This window comes from Gymnoscopelus microlampas (genome assembly GCF_963454915.1).
Source record: "Gymnoscopelus microlampas genome assembly, chromosome: 3".
Taxonomy (NCBI): Eukaryota; Metazoa; Chordata; class Actinopteri; order Myctophiformes; family Myctophidae; genus Gymnoscopelus; species Gymnoscopelus microlampas.
In genome coordinates this window covers 43,075,867-43,095,603 of record NC_139940.1, presented here as the reverse complement: position 1 = coordinate 43,095,603, position 19,737 = coordinate 43,075,867, and the positions used below count along the sequence as shown (strand labels likewise).

At 42.8% G+C, this 19,737-nt stretch overlaps 1 protein-coding gene across 3 annotated transcripts in view; it reads right to left on the bottom strand.

Annotated features, from left to right (window-relative positions):
- The window catches only part of cdk14 (cyclin dependent kinase 14), a 210,680-nt gene that overhangs the window by 64,568 nt on the left and 126,375 nt on the right, over window positions 1-19,737 (bottom strand). For all 3 annotated transcript variants that reach the window (XM_084051515.1, XM_084051514.1, XM_084051516.1), the window contains 2 exons: window positions 14,922-14,985; window positions 9,770-9,818 (listed from right to left, as the gene is read on the bottom strand). In XM_084051515.1, the coding sequence (XP_083907641.1) occupies window positions 9,770-9,818; window positions 14,922-14,985 (113 nt within the window). The remainder of the gene's footprint in view (window positions 1-9,769; window positions 9,819-14,921; window positions 14,986-19,737) is intronic.

Sequence of the window (19,737 nt, the reverse complement as noted above, 5' to 3'; positions counted from 1 at the left end):
TAAAAGGCCGGAATTCAAAATTTACTTGAGTAAAAGTATGAAATTATTGGTATCATAATGTACTTAAAGAACCAAAAGTGAAAGTACTAAAATGTTTGAAAATAGCAGATCTACAAGCTCACAATGCGTCGCGGTGCGACGCATTGTGAGCTTGTAGATCGGCTATTTTAAAACAGCCTAGGTATAAAATAGGGCTAAAGTGGTTAATGTATGTTTTATAATGTAATGCAAAGCAACTAGTAACTAAAGTTTTCAAATAATTCAAGTGGAGTAAAAGTACAACATTTTCCTCTGTAGTGGAGTAGAAGTAAAAGTATAGACAATTGGAAATACCCCAGTAAAGTAAAAGTACCTCAAAACTGTACTTAAGTACAGTACTTGAGTAAATGTACTTGGTTACTTTACACCACTGGGGGAAAGGTAGGCCAGACACCTGGCTCAGATGTTCAGTTTCAGCCCCCGACGCCGCGGGAGAAGAGCAAGGCCGCCCGGGCTTTCTTTCTTTCAGCTGCGCTGGACGTGGCGAGGCTATGGCAACCCGCGCCGGTGTTTTGGAACGAGGGGCTTTTGTGGTTTCTGTCAAAACACACAACATGGTCGTTGTCATGATCAAAACGGCGGCGCAGGAGAACGTTCCTTTCAACCGCCCGTTGTTGCGTGAGTCACCGGGCGATGATGATGAGGGCGCCGAACAAAGAGAGAGAGAGTGACGAGGACGGAGAAAAGACTGGAAAGAAAGTGATTGATTGATTGACGGGCAAGGCTTGACATGCAGACACAATGTCTGTTACCTGAGTCATGTGGAAGAATTATGGTCAGTGGTGGAAAAAGTACTCGAATGTGTTACTTAGGTAAATGTATCAATACTGCAATGTAGAAGTACTCTGTTACAAGTAAAAGTCCGGAAGTAAAAGTACAAAAGTATTGGTATCACAATGTACTTAAAGTACCAAAAGTAAAAGTACTCATGATGCAGAATGTCCTGTCTCAAGTTTTCAAATGTATTAAAATCTTTTGAGAATAGCCGATCTACAAGCTCGTGACACATTGTGAGCTTGAAGATTGGCTATTTTCAAATGGCCGAATTGTACAAAGGGCTGAAGTGGTTAAGGTATGTTTTGTAATAATACTCAAAATCTACAAAGTAACTAGTAACTCAACTTTTCAAATAAATGTAGTGGAGTAAAAGTACAACATTTGCCTCTGAGATGTATTGGAGTATACAGTAAGTAAAAGCTCTGAAAATACTCCAGTAAAGTAAAAAATACCTCAAAATTGTATTTAAGTACAGCACTTGAGTAAAAGTTACTTTAAACCACTGCTGTGTTGTTATCCAAGTCATGTGGAAGAATTATGGTATACTTTATATGTTGTTTACCTTATGATGTGTTCTGACCATCTGAATACCATAGAGCAGACATTATGCAAAACGTTCGGCCCGGGAGCCAATCGTGGCACGAGTGCAGATATTATATGGCCTGCGGCTTCCTTCCTAAAATGTATTATTTATGGCCAGTATATAGTCATGTGAAATTCATACGTTTAAGTTCCAGGGTGTTTTTTAAATGAACCCGGGCAGCAAGGCTATTTCTCAGTAGTACTTGTAAGGATTCCGAACTTCGTGTTGTTCCATCTTCAGATGTGAAAGAAAGGACATTTTTTATTATTATTATGATTGTAGAGACCTTTTCAGACCTGGTTACAGTTGGCTACACTGCCATTTGAACAAAATATCATTTATAGGACTGTAAATATAATAGCAATCCAGTGCATACATGGACAGGGCTGGGGGGAAAAAGGACTGAATTGTTTTTGTTTTGTTGACAGCACAGTTGAGTGGTTTAACCCATTCAATCTGGGAACATATCTGTCTGTGTTATTTTATATTTCTTTGGCTATTCAAAAATAAAAAAATAAAATCTTGAATATTTGTGCGAATATTTGAATATATATGTATATTTTTAAAGGTAACATTTGGTAACTCAAATCTTTGCTTCATGCGGGTAGCTGGAACTAAATATTTTGAGGTCCTTTTAGGCACCACTGATATTATAGCAACATATGTTTTTCAGGATTTAGAAGACATTTATAGAGTCCCCCCGAAACAAAGATTAGAGTAAAAAAAAAATCTTTAAAAATCTATATATATTCAAAGCAGAAATTCTCAAGATTTTTCAAAAATAGCAGATCTACAAGCTCATTGCGCGGCACTCGGTGCAGCGCGATGAGCTTGTAGATCTGCTATTTTTGAATAGCCAAAGAAATCTAAAAATGACAGATTCTTTCCCGGACTAAATGGGTTAATCACATTTGGCTACACAGCCAACAAAAGAATACTGATATTCCACATTAAATAAAATTGCTGTAATGCTGATGCCTTTGGGTGAGACTTTGTTAAGGTACAGTATGACAGGAGATGCAGTCGGCCCTAGAAGGTATTTCCGTTTTTTTTTCCAAATATGGCCCCCTTTGGAAAAAAAAGGATTACAAAAAAAAGGTTTATAGACACCCCTGGCATAGAGGCAAGTTGCCATGACACAGGCCTGGTACAGTATCTACTGTTTAGGGCAGTGGTTCTCAAACTTGTTCGTGCCAAGGACACCCACATTTATATGTATTTGGCCGCAGACTTCTCCCATTTGGAGCTCATACCGTATATATCAAACCTTTTTTTAATAATGTGAAGTGTCTCCAACTCTGTTTGCTTCAACAATTACTATTTGATACAGAACTCTCAAGAGTTTTTTTTGCTGTGCAGAGCTTGGATTCAGCGTATACACTGTCTCTATATATAGCTAACATAAACAGTGGGTTCTGTTCCTGGTCAAAATGCACATGAGCACATCTGCAAACACTAGAGTCAGGCATTGTGGATAGGAACTGGACCCGTGAGTATTATCCATATGTGATGACTTGCCAAATTGAACAGTTATACTGTCTACAGTATAGGTCTATGCAGTAAAATCATGCGTTATTCTCAAGGTGCAGTGAGTGATTTCCATTTGTTGAAACAGGTCGGGATATAAATCTTATCCAATCAGGCGAGCGAACTCATACTGGTGCACTTAGTTTTAGAGTTTCATCATTTTCTAACAATAGCAGAAATAGCCGATTTACAGGCCCACAAAAACAACATCTTGACATCCGCTAGTTTTTGAAAATGGAAAATCTTAAAACGTCTGCCTATAATGACATATAGGGAGGTCAGGGTTCATATGTTTAATGACGTGTTGACGTTCTGTTGACTGGCTGAGTAACGTTATGAGGTAAGCTTACATAATGACATCATCACGCAACGACATCGCAATGTCATTACAACCCCGTCCCTTAACTCTTTCACTGCCAATGACGAGATGTCTCGTCATATTTTGCAATGGCACACACCGCCAATGAGGAGAATGAAGGAGAGTTTGTGTTTTCTTTTCAGTGGTTTTACGATAGAGGGCGCTCTTCCGCAGAATGATCCAGGACCACCCAAGAAGAGTACACCTAGAAATCACATGATCACAACAAAATTAAGCTGGTTTCGTTCAGTATAATAGGATTTATAAAAGTAAAATGTTCTCTGCTTTCTGTTGTTTTTGGCGACAACATGCCAGATTCATTCAACTGCCCATAACTATGGAGTGGATTACGCTTTTTTCCGCCCGATTTTCAGAAAATCTCTGGCAGTTAAAGCGTTAAAATCAATCGTCAAATAAACAACACAACACACACACAGCCGAACAGTCTGCTGTGTAGCGGAGGGGATTCAATTTGTCATATTAGGAGATCAACAGTCATCAACAGTCTGCTGTGTAGCGCAGGGTATTCAATTCGTCATATTAGGAGATCAATAGTCATCGGTTTCCTTTTATTGGCCAACCCAACCAATCAGCTTTGTGGATTGGCAGAACTTGGCGTGACATTTGTGCCACCAAACCAATATAAGCGATAGCGCACACTTTAGCTCCCCGACGCAGTTGTTTTTCACAGGAAGGCTTTACAAATCCAACTTTATTTGCAGTGTGAGAAATGTTCTGCTGGATACTGGATCGTATTGGAGGACCGAAGGCAGAAGGTTATGCTGCTGTTTCAGTGGAGCATGAGGTGTACACCTTCGGAGGGGGTTGCATAGGGCTCCATGATGGTGGCGACATATTGCCGTCATATGATGTGCACGTTTTCAACACAGTGTCTTTACGCTGGAGGACGTTGACCCTGGAGAGAACAGGAAGGGAGCGTTGCCTTAAGGATCCCTCCCTGGGCCAGACGGCGGTGCTGATAGAAGACATAATCTACATCTGGGGAGGGTATACCTGCTGCCCAATTACACACAAGCACGACATGCTTCATGCATTTAATGTCGACACCCACAGTTGGCTCAAATCCGAGGTTTCTGGGACTGTTCCGTTCGGAAGGCGCTACCACTCAGCCTGCGTCTTGGGTAAGGTCATGTATATACATGGAGGAAGGCAAATGCTGTACCCACTAATGTATCGACAGACTAATGACATCTACAAGTTGGATACCACCACAATGGTCTGGTCGTTAATTAACACCACAGGCACTCCACCACCTGCTTCAGAACTTCACTCTTCCACCATCATCGGGACAAGGATGTTTGTATTTGGGGGCTATAAGAATGGGCGGAACTTCAAGATCAGAGTGTTTGACACAGAGACCAACTGCTGGCTGAGCACGCCTTCTGCACAGCGTCGTCCAGAAGAACGCTGGGGTCATGCAGCCTTTGCCTACCGTGGAGAGCTGTACATATTTGGTGGTCGCAACAGCGACCACTTGGTCCACGATCGGTGGAAATTCAATCCAGAGACCTTCTCCTGGAAGAAGGTTGAGACCAAGGGGAAAGGACCGGAGGCATGGATGTACCATAATGTAATGTGCTGTTGCATGGTGGGAGATCGTGTCGTTCTCTCGGGGGAGAACATCACAGACAATTACAATTACATGTTCATCCTAGACTTAAGTCCTGGTCTTAAGACGTTATGCAAGCTGGCGGTTATGCAGTACGGTCTGGAGCAGTCTGGACTCCCTCACAACATCAGGTGGGAACTAGCAGCCATGACTACCAGCACGTCCAATGGTGCCAACAGCTAATAAACAAAAAAGGAGCCCTAAAAAGGGTGGAGAACAACCACTGACGCTCGGCAAAGCCGGAAGCACACTGTGTAGCCTTTTGATGCTTTACATTGTAAAACATAGCGTCAAAATCATTTTAACCACTTAGCTTTGGCTATTCAAAGATAGCAGATATACAAGCTCATAGTGCGGCACCGAGTGCCGCGCTATGAGCTTGTAGATCTGCTATTCAAAGCCAGGAGGAGCCGGGGATCGAAACCGGGGGACCTTCCGGCTCCAAAACGTCCCTGCTCACCTGCTGAGCCACAGCCGGCCCCAACAACTACAACTACAACTATATCCCTGACCGTGGGACGCGATGTCAGGAGCAAAGAATGAAAGGCTAGCTGGGAGAGAGAGAGACATAGAGAGAGAGAGAGAGAGAGAGCAGGAAAAAAGAGCGGAAGTCGGTTAAAACGGTCCGAGCAGGCAGCTCTGTAAGCAAGCGGGGACAAAGTGAGCGTATGTATGTGTCCGTATCGGCTCCATCGCCGGCTGGCACGCGATAAAAGGATCTGCGGAGACGCAGCGGTCGTTAACATTCCTGCTCCGTCTCTTTCTTCACATATTTATTTCCTCACGGACTGGAGCTGCGCCAGGGAATACAGCGCCGACCAGGACTCACAGACACACAGACACACACACAGACACACAGACAGACCCCAGTGGTGGAAAGTAACTAAGTATGTTTACTCAAGCACTACTGCACTTGAGTACAGTTTTGAGGTACTTTTTTTTACTTCACTCGAGTATGTACATTTTTCGATAGTTCATACTTCAACTCAAAGATTTGCAAAAGTTTGAAGAAAAAAAACGGTGAAATGGGCTATTCACAATGAGCATCTTTACTTTTGGTACTTTAAGTATATTTGTACTCAATTCAAAGTTTGATTACATAACTTGTAACAAATATTGTGGTATTGCTACTTTTACTTAAGTAAAACACTAAAACAATCTGAGTACTTCTTCCGCCACTGAGACATACAGACAGACAGACAGACAGACAGACGGGGGAGTCGTGTGAACGGGGCAGCCGCTGGCATCCCCGCCCCGGGCATTAGGGGATGGAGGGCAGGGGGGTCAGATATGGAGGGCATGGGAGAGCGACCCGGACCGGACCGCCTGTCCATCTGTCTATCAGTCAGACTGTTACTGAGGGGCTGCTGTGTCTCCACTGTCAAGCGGCCTTCTGTCTGGTATGACATGAGCCAATGACTGACTGGCTCTCTCACTGTCTGTCAAATACACACTCACACGCGCACGCACATACGCACATACGCACTCACGCGCACGCGCACGCACGCACGCACGCACGCACGCACGCACGCACGCACGCAACCTCCTGTGATCAAATCCTCCAGAGTGTGCAACTATTTTTTTCTCTCTCAACATTTTTTTTTCTCTCTCCTCACAGTTTACTGAGGTTAGGGTTAGGTATATTTTTGTGAGGTTACGGTTAGGTTTAGGTATATTTTTGTGAGGTTATGGTTAGGTATAGTTTTGTCAACATGCGACGTCGCCATGGCGTCCCGTCATGTCAAAACTTGCCGTTTCAGGGCTACTGACAAAATGTGACGCCTTGGGAGTGAGAACGGGTTGCACATACCCATGTATGGTTGCTGTCGGGCCTCGAAACCTCTTATCTGAATAACGCCCTACTTGATCATACTACAACGTCACACTAAGAGCATGAAAAGTAGCAGATCCACAAGCTTGAAAGGCGTTGGACATGTGAGGTTTCCACCCGACAGAGCCGCTACATGCACATGGCTGATTTACACAGCATGCTTTCATTTCTCTGGTGAGGACCAGGAAAGTTGTCCTCACAAAGTTTTTTTTTTCTCTCCTCAAACTCTACGATATTTGTGAGGGACGTTTGGCCCTCACAACTATAGCTTGTAGATCGGCTAATTTCCCCATGTTGCAACGGCGGCATGGCAACTATAGCATAAACCCTCGTTTGCCCGGTGCCCGCCCCCCCCCCGGTTTATTGATGCGACCACGTCCACACCCGGGATGACCCTCGCCGTTACTAATATTCACCCCACGGCGCGGCCCGCCCCCCCCTCGCCATTCAAACCATTGAGGAGAACAGGGCCTCTGTGAAGGCCTTCGTTCCAACTTTGTGTCCCCCAACCCCGCCCAAGCAGTGTTAATATAGTGTTACAAGACATTTTTGTTTGTAAGATCCAAGTCCCAATCTGTGATTTGTGAAGCAGCGTAAAACGGAACTGAGCTCCGCAAACCAGCGCTGCGTTTCCTAAAACAACTAGCACAAATACTTTGAATAATGTTATGTTCTTGCTGTTCTACACATACAGCCAACCAATTAAAGAAATTGCAGATTGAGACTTTAATCTTTATGAAATATCTGAGAACTTGAAGACCATCAGGGTTTTTTTTTATGAAAGACTCTTGTACTCTTTAATCTCATAGAAATAACTGACATCACTGAGAACTTTAATCCATAATGCGAAATTCTGTATGTATTTGTGTCCTCATGGGATATGCCTCAGTGTGTTTGTGTGGTGTGTGTGTGTGTGTGTGTGTGTGTGTGTGTGTGTGTGTGTGTGTGTGTGTGTGTGTGTGTGCGTGCGTGCGTGCGTGCGTGCGTGCGTGCGTGCGTGCGTGCGTGCGTGCGTGCGTGCGTGCGTGCGTGCGTGTGTGTGTGTGTGTGTGCAGTGGTGGAAAAAGTATTCAAAAGTCCGAAATTACAAATGTACTTAAAAAATAAAAAAAGTACAAAAATGTTTGAAAATAGCAGATCCACAAGCTCAGAACGTGTCGCGATGTGACGCGTTGTGAGCTTTTGGATCTGCTAATAAAATTAATTTAATGTAGGTTTTATAATGTAATAATGTGCATCTGCCAAGTAACTACAGTAACTAACTGTGTGTGTGTGTGTGTGTGTGTGTGTGTGTGTGTGCAGAGATGCTCATAGGCCTGCGTCCTGCGTCTCTGACGCACCATATTGAAAAAGGACGCATTCACGGCACCCTCGTTGCGTCCATGGGACGCACTACAATTTAGCGGAAATTACCGCGGATTTGAAGGCCATCCGTGGATTTCAAAGCCGTCCGCGGATTACAAGGCATAGTGCAGGAAACAAGAAAAATCTCGGTAAAACACCGCCGTATGGAGAAGTATTCTCACTCTGTCTCAGGGCATTGCGAGCTGCTGCTAGAGGGAGAGAGAGTGAAAGTGCAGCGCAACTTACAGCCCAACTTCAAAGCAAGTTAACGATGGCTCGTTGACCCCAATTTGACCACTATGCAATCAACACTGAACAGCACTAATTAATGGCAGCTGTGATTCTTGTGTCTTTCCGTGCAGCCAGATATCAAATAATTCCCTGTAGAGCAGGGGTCTTCAGTGTTTTCAGGCCAAGGACCCCCTAGTTGAGAGAGAGATGAAGCAGGGACCCCCTCTATATTGTATAAAATTGTGTTTCAGATAAACTTTTGCTGCTCTTTTTTCCCTTTACACACCTATAACTCCAAAAATAGCCGATCTACAAGCTCACAAGTGTGAGCTTGTAGATCTGCTATTTTTGGCTAAAGTTCTCCTCAGAAAAGGGATACTAGGATTCAAGTGGTTAATGTAAAAAAAAAAATCAAGTACTACAAGTACTACAAGTACTAGTTGTCGGATTTGGAATTGTGTACTTTTCTTTCAGATACATGTTCTACATGAATATAACCATATAAGATGAAACACGAGTTAAACGCTGTGCATTTTTGTGGGACCCATAAAATGTCCCTGGGACCCATCTAAAAGACCACCCTTGCATCCCAGGACCCATTGCATTGAAAACCTAGCAACATCACTGTGTGTGTGTGTGTGTGTGTGTGTGTGTGTGTGTGTGTCTCGTGTGGTGGTGGACAAGCGTGTCTCTAACAGGGTCTGTCTGTCTGTCAGACAGTCAGTCAGCGCCCGAGGGTGGGTCACGGAGGTGACCCCTCCCCCCTCTGAGAGAGGGAGTAGGAGGAGGGGCTGGTCTCCTATAAGAACTTCCTTTCAAGGACAGGAAGTTCATAAAATGTTCGCGTCAGCAAAAAAGAAAAAACAGGAGAAAGGACCCTCTGACCCCCACATTGGCTCATACATGCACAGACAGTGACACACACTCACTCTCACACTCACACACACACACACACACACACACACACACACACACACACACACACACACACACACACACACACACACACACACACACACACACACACACACACAAAGACAGACAGACGCCAGCGTTCTGTGAATTCCTGCAGGTACATCAACACCATACATGCACAAGAAGACACTAGCGCAGCGCCCTGGTTCTCAAACATTTTCATGTCAAGGACCTCCTATAATTGATATGTTTTTGTGGCCGTGGCAGGACACCCGCTTGAAGAGATTTTGTGCCAGGGGTACCCCCCCCCCCCCCCCCCCCCAACCCCATTTTTATCAACAATAGCGGATCCACAAGCTCACAACGTGGCATGTTGTGAGCTTGTAGATTGGCTAAAACAGGGCTTAACTGTTCCTCATTTTGCTGGGGATCCGCTGAAACCTCCATCAAGGACCCCTGGGGTCCCCGGACCCCACTTTGAGAACCAGTGCAATAACGACACGCAAGATGTCGGGAGAAGTGTACTGTACTTACTTATTCCAGGCTTGTCTGAGCTTCTTGGCGCTGTACACCGTGAAACGATCTGTGAAGGAGAGAGAGAGACCAAACACAAGTCAAACTGTGTGATCTAACATTTCTGTTCCGCTCACAACGTGTCGCGATGAGGGTTGAGATCCTGACCCGGAGGAACCGATTCCACCATTGAGAAACCGGAACCGGTTCCATCACATTTTGGAACCGTTTCCGCAACCGGTTTATCACACTGTCAGAGCTGGTATGTGGACTTCATGTGATTCTCAAACTTTTTAATTTCAAGTGACACCGTCACTCTAAGATTGTACAAATGTAACATTTGTACACTCTCAGAGTTACAGACCTGTACGGGTACACTTGGAGCCTCCTATAGGAATCATTAAAGGGAACAGTTATGGAATCGGACTGTTAATGTTTTTGTTTCGTTTTTTGTTTCGTTTTTTTCTTAATGAAAAAATAAATAGCAGATCGGCTATTTTCAAAAAGCCGTAGCCGCAATCTTTTGGACTTGGTTTTCATTCTGGCATGCACTGCCCGTTACTGTCCACCATTGATGATCTTCAACACATTTGAAGTCACACGTCTGCAACGTTGCTCCACATCAGCGGAAAAAAAGAACAAACCTATAGGACTCCTTGGTGACTCTTAATTGAAGGAAGCCAGGTTGATTTTTGACGTACTGTATATTCTGTACTGTATCTTTCCACAGCTCAGCCTGTTTATTATTCTGCATGCAGTGTGCATGAGGCTGGGTGCTGTGCGGCCTCCCTCACAGCTCACTTCAAATCACCCCCTGGGCCAAAAAAAACCTGTGTGTGTGCGTGTGTGTGCGCGTGCGTGCGTGCGTGCGTGCGTGCGTGCGTGCGTGCGTGCGTGCGTGCGTGCGTGCGTGCGTGCGTGCGTGCGTGCGTGCGTGCGTGCGTGCGTGCGTGCGTGCGTGCGTGCGTGCGTGCGTGCGTGTGTGTGTGGAGTCATGGACACAAACAAGTCTGAGGCTGCCAACATCCCAGCCAGCCAGACAACAAGTTAGTAATTCAGTCAGTCAGTCAGCCAGTCAGCCAGTCAGTCCAGTGCAGAGAGTCCAGCGCATCAGTGTTGATTTCGTCGACTAAAACTATGACGAAACATGTCATGTTATCACTGACGAAAACTAAATAAAAACTAAGCTATGATGACTAAAACTATGACTAAATCATTTCGTCAACAAATACAAACTAGACTAAAATGTTAGGGAGCGACTAGTGGAAAAGAGATCCAGTAGAACTAAAAGAGAGGTCATTTTATGTTTGGTTGCGCTCGGGTGTTGCACTCTGAAAATAGCCGATCTACAAGCTCACAACGCGTCGCAGCAGATCGGCTATTTTCAACATGCAACCAAGTGTAAAATGAGCCATTACTACGCCATCAAGGCCAACACCAAAACACATTCTAGTCGACTAAAACTAAACTAAAACTAAAACATTTCAGATGACTAAAATATGACTAAAACTATATAGTTTTTTATGACTAAAACGAACTGTTTCAAATCACCCCCTGGGCCCAAAAAACCTCTCTGTGTGTGTGCACCATGGAGTCATGGACACAAACAAGTCTGAGGCTGCCAACATCCCAGCGAGCCAGACAACAAGTTAGTAATTCAGCCAAACAGCCAGTCAGTCAGTCAGTCATGGAGTCAGTCCAGTGCAGTGAGTCCAGCACATACAGCCCAGAGCAGGGCCAGACACTGCACTGTGCCAGAAAGTGGCCCCGGCTGGACACAACCAGCCTGCATGGGTGCCAGAGGAGAAGGAGTCAGACTCAACACCCAGGGGTGGGGAGATGAGAGGTGGGGGGGGTGCGAAGGATTTTTGTGGCTGGGTGAAAACACGCTGACCTCTCTCATGCTCTGTAGCAGTGGTAGAAGAAGTACTCTGATCTATTTTTTTTGTATTTTTTTTAAAGACCTGAGGCCCATTCTACAAATGCCTTCTAAATCAGTAGTTTTCAAACTTTTTCGTAATTCAAAACTATTCAACATTTTTCAAAAATAGCAGATGCACAAGCTTGCAGCGCAGCGCAAAGCGAGTAAAAGTATAAAAGTATTGGCATCAATATAGACGTACCAAAGTAAACTTATTTTCAAAATTAGTCGATCTACAAGCTCACAACGCGTTGCATTGTGAAAGTATAATTACAGGCCTTAATTGGTTAATTGCGTTTTGGCAAAATAATCTAAATCTGCATAGCAACTACTGACTTTTTCAAAGAATTAGTGGAGTAACGTGTATGGAATGGGAAAATGGAAATGCTCAAAGTAAAGTAAAAGATAAACCTAAGCATTTTATTCAAGTACATTTCTTGAGTAAATGTTCTTCCTCCGCTGCACATAAACTGTTATGGCCAAACGAATAGCAGACCTCATCGCTTTCACAGGGCAAGACTCAACTCCAAAATCCCATTTTATGTGTGGTGTTTTGAAGTCTAAAGGTTTGTGGTGGTGTTGTGAACACAGCAGTGAAAGAACAAGGTTCTTGTAAATAATATCTGGCCCAGAAAAGAACAGGCAGAGTTCTTAGGCAATAAAATACACAAGACACACAAGGTTCAGAGGGAGGGTGAAGCGTTCAACTCAGTCACATCATGGATGAGGCAATACTGCCACCTGCTGACTCCTTATCAAATTGCATCAATATAATTCATTGATTAACTGCCTGCACAAACGAGATCTTTCTTCAAGTTAGTCAGTCTCATTTGTGCGTTATGCGTTTTGTACAGATTACAATCTGTACTTGAGTTAAAGTACTGGAGTACCTGCTTTAAAAAAAATACTTAAGTATTCCAACATACACGCTTTAAAAACTACTACTAGTGAGTATTCAAAAGGACAAATGACAAAGTACATTTTATTTTAAATATCTATACATTGCTCTATTGAAATTCAAACAGTTTACTCCCCAAAATATAAGATTTTTCAGAACTTTCCAAAAATGGCAATAATAGTGAAAATAGCAGATGTACAAGCTTACAACGCATGGCATGGCACGCGGGGGGAGGGTGGGGGTGGTTATGGAGGGATAAAGGTGGGCTTGTTGGGGGGGGGGGGGTCCGTATGGCGTGATAAAGCCATGTGACGAGGACCTCCATCTCTGGTGACCAATTAGGTGAGTAACTGGTGTGATACGCAGTCACGATCACACACTGTCACACACACACACCTAGACACACACACTCGAACACACAGCTAATCTCACATCCTGTTAGTATCTCTCACACACTGTGCAGGACAGCTGTGCTCGCTGACGCATGCGCCCACACACACGCACACACACACACACACACACACACACACACACACACACACACACACACACACACACACACACGCGTGTTTTATATTACTATATTTGTGAGGAAATCAGGATTTTATGAATGCCCATTTTTGCATTTATTTACGCTATTTTCTGCCATTTCAACATCAACTCTAAAGTCGAAAATAGCAGATCTACAAGCGCTGCTGTTTTCAGTAAATGACCCTGGTGCGGAACTAAGTATAAAAATCAAGCTTAACTCAAACTCCCCAACAACTCAGAGTGAGTAGAAATTGAACCAAATTGACCTGTAAATTCAATAAAATGTAACCTAATCTCTGAATATCGAAATCTTTAATACAACTTTTTTTTTTTTAGATCTACAAGCTCACAATGCGTCGCATCGTGACCCATTGTGAGCTTGTAGATCGTCTATTTTCAAATAGCCAGAATATATATATATATATAGGGCTGAAGTGGTAAATGTATGTTTGGTAATAATAATCCAAATCTACAAAGTAATTAAAGTTTTCATATAATTGCAGTGGAGCAAAAAGTACAATATTTGCCTCTGAGATGTAGTGGAGTAGAAGTAAAAGTACAGAAAATTGGAAATACTGCAGTAAAGAAAAAGTACCTCAAAATTAGTAGTTATGTACTAGTAGTTAAGTACAGTACATGAGTAAATGTACTTTGTTACTTTACACCACTGGATCAGAGGCACATGTGTTGATGTGATGTTGCACGGTTCAGGATGTTATTGTGACGGTTGGAAGTCAGAGGGAGGCCTTTCTATTCCACAAAAGTTAAATCCCATAAAACTGTTCATATCAAGCTATGCATGCTCTCTAATAAAACCCCGTTGGTCCTCACAGAGTATTCTCGGTCCATTTCATCACCCCATGGATCCTCAGAAAGCCTTTCGGGGTTCATTTTATCACCCAGTTGGTCCTCGCTAAGTATTTTTGGCTTGGTTTTTACGAGGAAACAAACACAAACCAGAAAGGCATCTCTCTCGCATGCAAACTTCCCCATCTCGCTGCATGGCAGTGTTTAATCGGAATCATCCCTTATTTTGGGAACTAAAGGACGTGTCCCCTTATTGAACTGATATAGGACACACGTTGTTCCTTATTTTGTGGAATCAATCAATACGCACACATACACATACATACTTTTGAGAAAACATTGCTGAGCTTGTAGATCGGCCTATTTTTTGTGCAAATGGATGCTGGGGTTCAAGTGGTTAAAATAATATATACAAAAACTGTACATATATACCATGAGATTTGATCTTTTTTTCTGGGGGTTCCTTGTCTTTATTAGCAATACGGGCTAACGGGGACAGACACGGGTCACTGTGCGGCAGTGTTGATTTCATCGACTAAAACTAGGACAAAAAATGTTCGCGGACTACCTTTTTTCACTGACGAAAACTAAATAAAAACTAAGCTATGATGACTAAAACTGACTAGACTAAAATGTTAGTGAGGGACTAGTGGAGAAGAAATCCAGCAGAACTAAAAGACAAGTCATTTTATGTTTGGTTGCGCTCGGGTGTATGAAAATAGCAGATCTACAAGCTCACAACGCGTCGCGATGCGATGCGTTGTAGATCTGCTATTTTCAGCATGCAACCAAGTGTAGAATCAGCCATTACGACGCCATCAAGCCACATACAGACATACATTTTTGTCGACTAAATCAACTAAGATATTTAGTGGACTAAAACTAGACTAAAACTACTACATTTCAGATGACTAAAATATGACTATAACTAAATGGAATTTTATTCAAAAGACTATGACTAAAAAAAATGAAAATTTGCTGTAAAAATCAACAGTGCTGTGCGGCGGGGGTCTCACCTGGTTTGAAGTGAGGCAGGGAGTGAACCCCGGGCCAGGAGTCTTCAGACGGCGTGCCCAGCACCTGAGAGAGACAGAGAGGAGACATCCACATACAGGGGTTAAAAAAAATACATAATATCTAACAAAGGGGTCTTCAATGTTTTCAGGCCAAGGACCCCCCAGCTGAGAGAGAGATGAAGCAGGGACCCCCTCTATATTGTATAAAATTGTGTTCCAGATAAACTTTTGCTGCTCTTTTTTCCCTCTACACCTATAACTCTGTGCCAAAAATAGCAGACCTACAAGCTCACAACGCCTCACGCTGCTAGGCGTTGTGAGCTTGCAGATCGGCAATTTTTGGCACAAGTTCTCCTCAGAAAAGGGATGCTAGGATTCAAGTGGTTAATGTAAAAAAAAAAAAATCATAGCACACAAAGATCTGGTGGACCCCCTGTAGTAACTCTGAGGACCCCCTGTTGAAGGCCCCTGATCTAACAACTGAATCTAACATTTTCGTTAGGGGTGTCAAACTCATGTTTTGGGGAGGCCAAAAGTAGCTATTCTTCTTAATAATGAACTTCATTTGTAACTAGAGTCTCGGGGGGCTACGCCCCCCTTGACCCCAGCCGCGCACGGGGCCCAGCGTGGGCGCGTGTATATTGGGGTACCCAAATCGTCGGATTAAAATGTGCAAAAGTAAAAATAAAAAATAAAAAAAAATTAGAAGAAAGTGATATACTGTAGTTATACAGTAGCAATGACTGAGACAACAGGTTGGAAAACAAAGCCAGTGACAGCCGTGTAAGTGAACGCACACGAGCGCGCATGTGTGTCCGCAACTGGACGGCGGCCTGGCGACAGACAAACAGACAGACAGGCTAGCTAGCTGGTGACAGACAGACAGGCAGGCAGGCAGGCAGGCCTTGTTCAACAGTCTGATGATGGTGAAGAATGATGACTCATCTGACCATTATGATGTTTTCCACATCTCTGTAGACCAGTGGTTTCCAAACTTTTCAGCTTAAGACCCAAAAGAGACATTAGACACAAAAAGGGGATGTTGATTCGTGACCCATAAAAATGGGTCCGTGACCCAAACATGGGTCCCAACCCACTGTTTGGCAAACAGTGCTGTAGACCAATCCTATTATATTTTTTTGCACCAGGAAACTCTCTAATGTGCATGTGTCTTTGTATTGAGGGCTCTATGCACTGTGCAAGCTTATTATAACATCCCTCCCCACAATAGTAATCTAAATCTACAAAGTAACTAGTAACTAAAGTGTTCAAATCATTGTAGTGGAGTAAAAAGTACAATATTTGCCTCTGAGATGTAGTGGAGTATAAGTATAAGTAGTAGTAGTAGTATTGGAAATCAGATACAATCAAGTAAAGTATAAAATACCTAAAATGTTAGTCAAGTACAGTACTTGAGTACAATAAGTACTTTTCACATTAATTAAGTTACTTTTCACCACTGAGTTCTTGCAGTGGGTAAAAGAGTCATTAGTCTCTCTCAGAAAGCATTTCTAGTCACATGTTCACACACACTTCAACACTTTATTCTTTCATCCAACAACTGCTTTTCTCACTCCCTCTGGACCAGCCAAAGGAAACTGCATTGTAGTGATTTAGATAATTGGCTGCAGATAGTTTTTGCGTGCATGAGTATGCGTGTGTGTGAGTGTGTACGTGTACGTGCATGCGTGTGTGTTCATTCTTCTATGAATTGAATACACAGGCCCCCAATGGAAACAAGCCATAGTGCTTTCTTGGGTTCAACCCTTTTAGCATTGTATTTGTATTAAACTGTGTGCTTCTTTTTGCAAACTGTTCATAATGTATTCAGTCAGTCAATCAATGTGTGTGTGTGTGTGTGTGTGTGTGTGTGTGTGTGTGTGTGTGTGTGTGTGTGTGTGTGTGTGTGTGTGTGTGTGTGTGTGTGTGTGTGTGTGTGTGTGTGTGTGTGTGTGTGTGTGTGTGTGTGTGTGTGTGTATGTATGTGAGTGTACTTGTTAATACTGTATTTGTGAGAGCCAAATTGTCCCCAGAAGTCGAGAAATTTGACATTTTGAGGAAAACTCTTCCGGTGCTCACAAGGGGAAATGGTTGTTTTTATGGTTAAAAACAATTTTGGGAGTTAGGATTACAATTAAGAATAGATTCAGGTTGGGGTCAGGGTTAGGATTGTATCTACAAGCTCCCAACACATACAGTACAGTTGAGCGCTTGTAGAGCTTAGATTAGCCTTTTTTTAGGCTTTAGACTTACGGTTAAAAATGTCAAAACAATCAAAATGGCATTCATAAGATCAATTACCTAAAACGTTGATGTACTCACAAGTATAGAAATACAAACGTGTGTGTGTATGTGCTTTTTAATATGTGTGTGTGTGTGTGTGCGCGCGTGTGTCCTTGTGTGCGTGACAGTCCTGCTAATGGGAAGCAATGACTCAACTCTTCGCGTGATTGGCTATTAGACTAAGATGTGACATTCAAAAGCTCACAGCCCATTGGCTGTGAATTCTCCCAGGAGGGTCTCGGGGCGCCGGGCGGACTTCTTCTCACGCACACACACACAGCCTGGGTTTCGTGATGACGAAATACAGGAGAGAGCGGACATGCCTTCAACGTGATGTGATGTATCTACTGCTGTCTGCATAATAGTTTCCAGATCAGCCAATTCTCTTCTCTCCAATCTGCACAATAGTCCTATAACAGCAACTGCCAAAATGTTCTCTGTTGTTATCTCAAGCACTTGAAAACACATTTTATTAAAGCATTAAGACCGGGAACGCATCTGTCATTTTAAGATTTATTTGGCTATTCAAATAGCAGATATACAAGCTATATACGAGCTATATACGAGTGTGTAAATCAGCTATTTTCTGAAAAATCTTGAAAATGTGTGCAAATCTGTGAATATAATTTATATTTTAAGCGAACATTTGTAACTCAAATCTTTGCTTCTGAGGATTCTACAAATGTCTTCTAAATCAAAAAACAGTTTTTGGAAAAAACTTATGTTGCTATATAATATCAGTGATTCTCAAAACATTTTCATGTCAAGGACCACCCAAAATGATATGTATTTGGCCGCGGACCCCCATTCAAAGATTTGCTCAAAGTTTCACGATTTTTCAAAAATAGCGGCGCTACGAGCTTGTAGGTCTGTTATTTTTGAATAGCCAAAGAAATCTTAAAATGACACAGATATATCTACTGCTGCATCAGCCAATTCTCTTCTCTCCAATCTGCACAATAGTCGTAACAGCTAACTGCCTAAATTATCTCTGTTGTTATCTCAAGCACTTGAAAACACATTTTATTCAAGCATTTTGCTCAGTGCTATAGAGACAGGAACGCAGGACAAAGAGAGAGAGGCAATCAGGATTCTAAATCTGAAAGCCATACTTATCTCCTCGCCTTTCGCACAGCACTGTGAAAATCTGTTATTTTAGGAAAGTATTACAGTACTTTACTGGAGTATTTCCAATTGTCTATTCTTTTACTTCTACTCCACTACATCTCAGAGGCAAATATTGTGCTTTTACTACAATTATTTGAAAACTTTAGTTACTAGTTACTAGTTTTGCAGATATAAATTATTACATTATAAAACGTACATTATCCACTTCAGCCCTATTTTATACCTAGGCTATTTGAAAATAGCAGATCTACAAGCTCACAATACGACGCGTTGTAAACATTTTAGCATTTTACTTTTGGTACTTTAAAGGACGACTTCACCACTTTTCAACCTATCTTCATATAATAGGTCCTCACTAATGCTCATGATAAAAGTATACCATTTTTTTCTACTTGGTCTGTGTCTCATAGGAGAGCTGTGGACAGTCCAGAAACCCGTCTACCAGTGACATCATCGTTAGGCAGGATTTTTTTTCCCAAAAAGATTACAATTTTTTTATTCAGATTTTTATTAAGACGAGAACAATGGGATCTATTATTGCATTGCAACTTTCCAGGAATACAAAGCCTGCAGTTTCTATTAGCTTGGATTCCCCATCGATGATGTCACTGGTAGACGGGTTTCTGAACTGTCTACAGCCCTCCTCTGAGACACAGACTGATTAGAAAAAAATGGTACCATTTTATCATGAGCATTAGTGAGGACCTATTATATGAAGATATGTTGAAAAGTGGTGAAGTCGTCCTTTAAGTACATTTTGATGCCAATACTTTTGTACTTGTACTCAAGTAAATTTGGAATTCTGGACTTTTACTTGTAACAGAGTATTTCTACATTATTATTATCTGCAGTATTGATACTTTTACTTAAGTAAAACATTTGAGTACATTTTTCACCACTGACAGTATGTGGACTAATGACTCACTGCCAACGCCCATCAACACATAATAGACGGACAGACGGACAGACGGACAGACGGAGGTCTGGACTCTGGGCTGAGAGACAAGATGTAATTACCACCATTACTCACCACTGCTGACTGCTGGAGTGGAAATGTGCCAGAACCTACAGTACTCTACAGTACTGAGATGGTACGATCCACAGACCAGAGCCTACAGTACTGAGATGGTACGATCCACAGACCAGAGCCTACAGTACTGAGATGGTACGATCCGCAGACCAGAGCCTACAGTACTGAGATGGTACGATCCACAGACCAGAGCCTACAGTACTGAGATGGTACGATCCACAGACCAGAACCTACAGTACTGAGATGGTACGATCCACAGACCAGAGCCTACAAGTACTGAGATGGTACGATCCACAGACCAGAGCCTACAGTACTGAGATGGTACGATCCACAGACCAGAACCTACAGTACTGAGATGGTACGATCCACAGACCA